The following is an 8,260-nucleotide window of genomic DNA, read 5'->3' as shown; positions in this document are numbered from 1 at the left end:
GAGGCTTTTGCTGGATCGTCGTATTGATTCCTTTACAGACTGTAACCACCTATCTCACGGTTGTGAGACGTGGTTATGGCTGAAATTTTACCGCGCTTTCGCGGGAAGCGGGTGAAATTATTCAGATTAGCACCCCGCTCCCTGCGAAATCCTGCGGTTGCCCTTATGACAAATTTTTAATTATATATATCAGTGGTCGGAACGCGGATATCTCTGACATACGCAGTCGTTATTCCTGTGTATTATTAGTTTATGTAAAGTCATGTTTGAATTTAACAATACACAGGAATCACACTGCGCATGCCAGAAATATCCGCGTTCTGACACCACTGCGGGACCCGATTAGTTACTGTTGGCGCGTTGATTTTAAATAGTATCAATATTCAAATTTAATATTTATAATAAATAATTTTTAGAAAATGCATACACAGTAATTTTTTAATCCTAATATAAGATTTTGGGGTGATAGATACAAAATATTTCAATTTTAATTAAAAAGACGTTGTGAATTCTGTGTTCAGAGAAAGAAAACATTTGTTTTTATCACAATGATTAATCTTGCATCTGTCGAGTTTCTAAATAATTCTTTGTTATTCACAACAATGTGACTTAAAATAAAATTACTAAAATTACTTAAAATAAATTGAGAATTTTTTTAAAGTCAGAATTAATGAAGTTTTTTGCAATAAAATCACATTATTTTTTTATCTGTCACTCCCAAATTTTATTTTTGGATTGAAAAATTACTTTTGATGCATTTCCCAATCATTACTCAGGGTACCTTTTTACGGAGGCCTGTTTTTAATTAATCGTTGAATTAGTTTGACGCGTCGAGTTCGTATCTAGGTTCTCAACTAGTCAAGTTTGCCTTCTCATTCTACCATGTGACGATGCCATGAATTTATCCAAAGATATTATATTTATCGCACTCTAGATTTTCTCTGTTTTTCCGTTGGGTGGAAAATTTAGATTGTCTTTGCCTTTGATATGATATTCATATACAGGGTCATCAAGAAGTATCGGACCCCCCCCGCCTATCAGCGAAAATATGCGTTTTCGTGAGCAATGTTTCAGAAAAAAGATTTAGGGTTTTGGACGAGGATTTGAATAGTTACCTTGAAGTTGACCTTCAAGGTTATTTCAAGGTCAATTTTTATTTTTTAAGTGGGAACCCCTATGTTTGACAAGGCCAATCGAAAGAACGCAAAATTTTATGGTTAGATATGCATCAAGGTCATGTGACTCGATGACCTCCGAGGTCATTCCTGGGTCGTATAAACTCAAACAAGGTCTAGACGGCTGATAAGTGAAAAAATGAGTTTTCGTGAGAAATGTTTCAGACAAAATTTTAAGGTTTTTGGACGAGGATCTGAAAGATGACCTTGAAGATGACCTTGGCGGTGACTTTCAAGGTTAGTTCAAGGTCAACTTTTATTTTTTAAATGGAAACCCCTATTTTTAAAACCGCCAATCGAAAGAAAGCATAATTTTACGCTTAGATATGCATCAAGGTCATGTGACTCGATGACCTTCGAGGTAATTCCAGGGTCTTTACACTCAAACAAGATTTAGACGGCTCATCATTATTTTTTGCAAAAATATTGTTCTTTTTATTGCTTACACTTTGCAGATAAAGTAAACAGCAAATACTTGTGTGTTTCTTACATAAAAAGAAGAATACAAAAAGTATTATTATTTTTATACTTATTATTAATGATAAGTGACAAATTATTTGTTTCTTAAATATCTTGGAAAAATATTGGAAAATAAATCATTCTCTGTAATAATAGAAAAGAGTCAGATAAGAGGGTGATTTCAGGACAACATTCTAAGTAGGTATATAATATGAATAAAAATTAAATACTATTGTTTGAAAAAAACCGTTTTTTCATTAAAGTATTTCATTAAAAGAAGCGTAACGATAGGGAAGACAATAAACAAATACACCAATTTTTTCGTGAAATAAAAGAGTAATTTCCAAATTCAGTCTCAATTCTTTATACAAATATTATTATATTAACGATTGAATTATGTACTTTGCAGACATATATTTTAATCCTGTATTATTTTTATAGGAACATTTTCTTTGGCTTTGAAAGCACATATTACATATTTATAAATCTACTATTAGCATTAAGATGTCTATTCTCAATCAAACTGATCAACAAATGCGAAGAAATTTGAAATTCACATCCATTCATATTTTAACATACAGATGGCGTCGCAATGTGAGCGGTAAAGAAAGAAACGTTACCGGTGATGACGGTGATTTTTCTGCTGAAATTACGGAGAATATTACCGCGACCCATCTCTATCATCAATATTTAATTTGAATATTTATATAATTTAAAATGTTTGGACCAGTGCTCTTAACGAGTGCCATGAACTCTTCTACGCATGCGTCGCGCTCGGTTTCTGATTCGTTGCTGTTCGCGCGCAATTTGAAATGCTAAAAAATAAATTAAAAGTTTTTTATTTTTATCAAGATTAATTAATATCGGTGTAATAAGCATTTATATAACTTAAAATGATGTTATCCATAATAAACAATAAAAATGTTATTTTTTTAGCATTTCAAATTGCGCGCGAACAGCAACGAATCAGAGACCCAGCGCGACACATGCGTAGAAGAGTTCAGGGCATTCGTTACGAGCACTGGTTCGGACGTCAGGCGGTGGTCACTCAATGCTTTAGATGTGTCGCAACAAAGTCGACGCTAGAGCCATCTAGCGTATACTCATACCCCTAAGATAAGATAATAGATGACCATTCAGATAAGCGCGATAATACCCAGATACTTTTCAGATAATAGACTCAATAACTGAATAAATTGCAGAAAACAATATAAAAACAAGTGGAAATACATAAATAATTGTCAGAATAATTATTTATGCATTTCTAGTTGTTTTTCGACTGTTTTCTATATGAAAATGTGTTTTTATGAAGAAAGAAGATTGTGAAATTATTTGGGAAGTATGTTGCCGGTGAAAACAACAACGAACAGTTACCGTGGTTACTGTTGACCATTTTGGAAATTTTTAACTTAGCCTAGTGGAGTGAGGTGCGGGGAGCGCAATCGCTGCGCTATCTGGCGTATACTCCTAACGGGACCAAAGTATGTTCAGACACTCTCGCCATTGTGAGTGATCACCGCCTGGACGACGTAGTCTATGGCGAGTCTCCGAAGAAGCACAAAACAAACTTGACCGGTGTTTATTTTTTTTAAACCATTTTTTACGCTTTCGAAGAAGAACGCCGCAGTGAGAATTTTCCGCCTTTTCCTGCAGTGTATTCTTGTAGAGATAATAAATAGGTCGAGTTTCGATGAGAGGAAGAAATGAGCCCGCTTAACTGGGGAGGATCACCTTTGGAAATGAGAGGACCGCCAATGGCAATGTTTGGCATGCGGCCGCCACCTCCTAGATTTGGCGGGAGGATGCCGATGCCGCCTCGACCACCACCGCCAATGGGCGGAATGTTCCCGCCAATGCCGATGCGACCCATGAGACCACGGATGCCTCCTCCAAGGCCAGGTACTATAATGCGACCGGGTGGTCCACTGCCCATGTTTGGTCCCAGATTCAATTTTATGAATTTTGGTCCACACATGGGGTTTCCAATGATGGGTCCAAGAGGGCCTCGTGGACTGCTCTTGAGACCTGGTCCTAGAGCAATGCCTCCACCAAAGGTCCCACCAGGAAATAACGCTCTCAAGAACAAGGCCATTAATGCCAAAAAAGCCGTCAAACTCGAGGTATCTGCGCCCTTACGTGCATTTATTTTAAGTTGCTTTATTCATTTCATTGTTTTTCTTCATTTTTTTCCCAGTGGACACGTTCTGTAAATATGATGTAGCAAATATGTAACATTTTTACATAACATTATTACAGGTATGTAACAATAATTATTTGGCAAGAAGGTAGCGTAACCGTTACGAAACTGTTGCAATCTAGATGAAAATTTCATAATGTAACATTTATATAAACAAGTGATGTAACTGATACGTCAAAACAATTTCACAGTTATAAATTATTTGTTTATATATTTATTAAATTTTCTTTTGTTTTTATCATATCCTTTTTAAATTTAAGGAATTTTTCTTCTTTTTTTTTTTGAGTAAAAGAAAAACCTGTAACTTTTATTAGAATTTTTAAATGTAACAGATATGTAACAAAGTTATAGGACGAAAATTTCTCTTTTGTTTAGAATCTATAGCTGGCCTAGAAATACGAAAAAAATTCGTGAATTTAATTTAGGATTGGGAATTTTACAAATATTTAGAAGAAAAATTTGTCCAAATTCGACTTAAATATTTTTTAAAAATATTTAACCGAATTTTTATCTTTTTCGATTATGACAGAATTCAGTTTACAGTGCGTAATTCGAAAATCTACTTTAAAAATGTTCCGTTTTAAATTTTAATTTAAAGAATTTTAAAATGCAGTCTTGAATACCTAAAAAATTAAAAGAGTTTGAAGAGGAAAATAATAAAGTTTCGAAATCCGCTTAAAGTTAATAATTATAATTTTTGACGTTAAACATTAAACTTTTTCAATTTCGAAAGTCTTACTCATTCAAAAAAATGCAATCGTCCGATTGAAACTTTATAAAATATTTTTAACTTTAGAAAAGCTTCATAATAATGTATTTGTTATGAAATATTGTGTCAGTCTTAAATATTGAATTTTTACTCCATTCCTTTTCAAAAATTTTAAATTAGGAAATTTTCAATTTTTAAATATTTAGTAATATTTGTCTGTTCGTTTAAGATATTGAATTGAAACCATATATTTAAAAGTAAAAAATCTTAAACTGAATTGTTTGATATAAAAAGTCTTGAATCGTTAAAAATTTCGAAGAGCTTTTAAACTTTGAATTTTTTTTTTTGAACGAATTTTGATTGATCTTTTTAAAAAACGTTTAATTTTTTAATTAAATTGTAGAATTTGGATGTTTAAATAAAAAAATTAACATTTATTATTTGTAGAAAAAATTTGAGTAATTTTAAGAGGTATTAAGAAATTTTGAAAAGATTCGAAATCAATTTTAGGCTTGAAATGATTTCACTAAAAGCCACAGCCTAATATAAAACAAAATGTAGATTTTTGCAGATTAAAAAAAATTAGAAACTTTAAGAATTTTGAAAGGCTTTAAAATAATAAAAACTTTTTCTTAAGATTCTTAGGAAATTAATTGTTCATTTTGGAAAATTATTTTAAGATAATATTCCAGGAGATTTTAAAAGATTTGTTAAATTGTTAAAAACAATCTGGAAAATTAATTTTTTTTTTTTTAAATTTGCAGGATTTTCTAAAGTTGTAGGAAAAATTTGATTCCTTTCAAAAGATATTTAGAAGTTCTAGAAAAAAAAAACATCTTCTAGATTTTAAAATAAAATTTTGAAGCTTTTCAGGAATATTCAAACTATTTAAGATGAAAATCATTTAACTTATAATTTAAGAAGTGTTCTGTTAACAAAATTTAATTTTAAGATTTTTAACGTTTCTAAATTTAAATTTTTTTAAATAATATACTATTTAATTTTTGGATGGCAATTTATCATATTTAATTGAAACTTCATATATTTTGTAACCATTTTTAAATATTTTTTTTATCGAAATTAATTTTCTAACTTTGTTTAAAAATGTAACAAATTTTTTGAAATTTATTATTTAAAAAAAAAACTCAAAATGTAACTTCCAATTGAGTATTCCATCATTTTAATTGAAAATTAAATTTTTAACTAGAAAGTTAACATTTCAATATTTGGTTGAAAAATTGTATTTTTTTAAAATGGGAATTAGTCTTTTTTGCAGAAATTAATCTTCTTAGTTGAAAATGAATGTTTTTGTTAAGATTTAATTATTCCAGTTGAAGATTCAACATTTTAGTTTAAAATTCATCTTTTTTGTTGAGTATTAGTATTTCTTGTTTAAATTTCCAATATTTTAGTTAAAGGTTAATTATTATAATTTTAAAATTCATCACCTTCTTTGTAAATGTAAATTTTTTTTCTTTGAAATATATATTTATATATATATATTTAAAAAAAAAATTTTGTTTGAAAATTATATATATATATATATATATATATTTTAAACTGAAAATTTTTCTATTTAAATTGAGTATTTCATCATTGTAGTTTAAATATTCAATTTTTGGTTTACAATTCATCGTTTTTAGTTGAAAATTCGTACATTTTGTTGACAATTCTTCGGAATTTCATGTGTTTTATTGAAAAATCGTATTTTTTTTTGGTAGAAAAAGAACATTCTTCTTTAAAAATTCACCTTTTTGGTTGAAAATAAAACCTTTTTGTTAAATTTTTTTTTTATAATGCTACTATTTTGGTTGAAGATTCATTATTTTTATTTTAGAATTCATCACCTTCTTTGAAAATGTAACAACTTTTTATTAGAAATTAGTGTTTTTTGTTGTTAAAAAGTATATATATATATTTTTTTTTTAAACTGAAAATGTATCTATTGAAATTGAGTATTTCACCATTGTAGTTTAAATATCCAATTTTTGGTTGAAAATTGATCGTTTTTAGTTGAAAATTCTTCTTTGTGGTAGAAATTAATAAACTTTTAATGATTTTTGTTTGAAAAATTTGAATTAAAAATAAATGATCTTTTGGTTTAAAAAACAGCTATTCCAGTAGAAATATGATCATTTTAGTTTAAAATTCAACAGCTTGGTTAATTTTTTTTTAAACTTGACCATTTGACTATTCCATTTTTTGATGAAAATTGATGTTTCTTAGTTCAAAATTGAACTATTTGGTTGAAATTTTCGTTTTCTCTTCGAATTTTATATATTTTGTTGAAAATCGTATTTTTTTATAGAAAATAAATCTTCTTTAAAATTTCACCTTTTTGGTTGAAAGATAAACCCCTTTGTTAAAAATTATTTTTTTGTTTTGTTTGAAATGCCACTATTCAGGGTGGCTACATGTCAGGGAAAATAGAAATTTATATGTTTATATAATATTTTGGAAGCACTTCCTAATATCAATATAAATATTTTTTGATTGTGTATTCTTTAAAAATATAATTGGATTATTATTTTTTTATTTGTAGTTATTTCTTAATTTACAGTGTGGATACATAGTTGATCCTTTAGTTAATTAATCAGTTCAGAAAACTCAACGGCTTTGCAATGGGTTATGAATCGCTTTTGTAAAATCAAACCTTATTTTAAAAAATTACTCCCTATAATAAAAAAAGAATTAAAAAAATGACTGGGCTAGATTTTTTTTCTATTTTGTTTCTTACCAATGTGATATAAACATTTTTGTAAAATCAAAAAAAAAAGGAAACTATTTAAACGGAAAATACTTATAAAATATTAACACGGTATTTTTAAAGCATAACTAAGGAGCAAAATTATGACTGATGCAGACTGATGCCAAAAATTGTACACATAGATGGAACTTACTTATAAAATAGTAAGATGGTACTTTTAAGCATAGTTATTTCTCATCAAAATTATTTTCCAGTCTATGTGTGTATATTAAAAAAATGTAATTTACCTTTTTCGATGCATCTTTTAATGTTTTTAAACAACTTCCAGCTTAACAATTATTAATGAGTAAAATATATTTTTATATAAAGAATAATCTAAGTGTCCAGAACGGTTGGAAATTTCTTGAGAGCAGACTTTTTCTAAAATATTTTTTTCAAATAGTTATTAAAACTATTGTTAAAGATAAGTTGAAATTGTTTTGAAATCCTAAAAATCACTTTTGTGAAAAGGGATGCTGGGGATCTACATGTATGTTGTTAAATACATTTTGGCTTTTATCTGTGTTTTATGTTTGATCTTTTATCTATGGGAACCATTTGCCCAAATCAGATTTAAAAAAAATGCAACTCGTTCTATACAAAATTGTCATATAATACCAATAAAATTAAGATTAAGTTCACGATAAGGGCAGTTTTTTTGGTTTTTTTTTATCACTAATTGATAAAAATAGTTTAGAAAAAGTCTGCTATAAACAAATTTTCAATTACTCTGAACATTTAGATTGTTCGTTATATGAACATAGATTTTTTTCGTTACGAATTTGTTGTGCTGGAACTTGTTTAAAGGCATTAAAAGAGGCATCGAAAAAGGTAAATTATATTTTTTGAATATACACACATAGACGGGGAAATATTTTTTCTTCCTATCTCGGCCGAAAATTCGAGTTTCTTCCCGGCGTATCTTTACCGAAACCTACCGTTCCTTCCCGCCCTGCGCGCCATCTAACGAATCG

The 8,260-nt window shown here is 28.8% G+C and overlaps 1 protein-coding gene across 1 annotated transcript in view; it reads left to right on the top strand.

Annotated features, from left to right (window-relative positions):
• The first annotated feature begins 3,161 nt into the window (after positions 1-3,161).
• LOC117175662 (DNA-binding protein K10-like) overlaps positions 3,162-8,260 on the top strand; it is a 9,250-nt gene continuing 4,151 nt past the window's right edge. The window contains exon 1 of the mRNA XM_033365388.1: positions 3,162-3,754. Within this exon, the coding sequence (XP_033221279.1) occupies positions 3,338-3,754 (417 nt within the window). The 5' untranslated portion in view covers positions 3,162-3,337. The remainder of the gene's footprint in view (positions 3,755-8,260) is intronic.

The sequence above is a fragment of the Belonocnema kinseyi genome, chromosome 6, assembly GCF_010883055.1.
Source record: "Belonocnema kinseyi isolate 2016_QV_RU_SX_M_011 chromosome 6, B_treatae_v1, whole genome shotgun sequence".
Taxonomy (NCBI): Eukaryota; Metazoa; Arthropoda; class Insecta; order Hymenoptera; family Cynipidae; genus Belonocnema; species Belonocnema kinseyi.
This window is presented reverse-complemented; position numbering and strand designations above follow the sequence as displayed.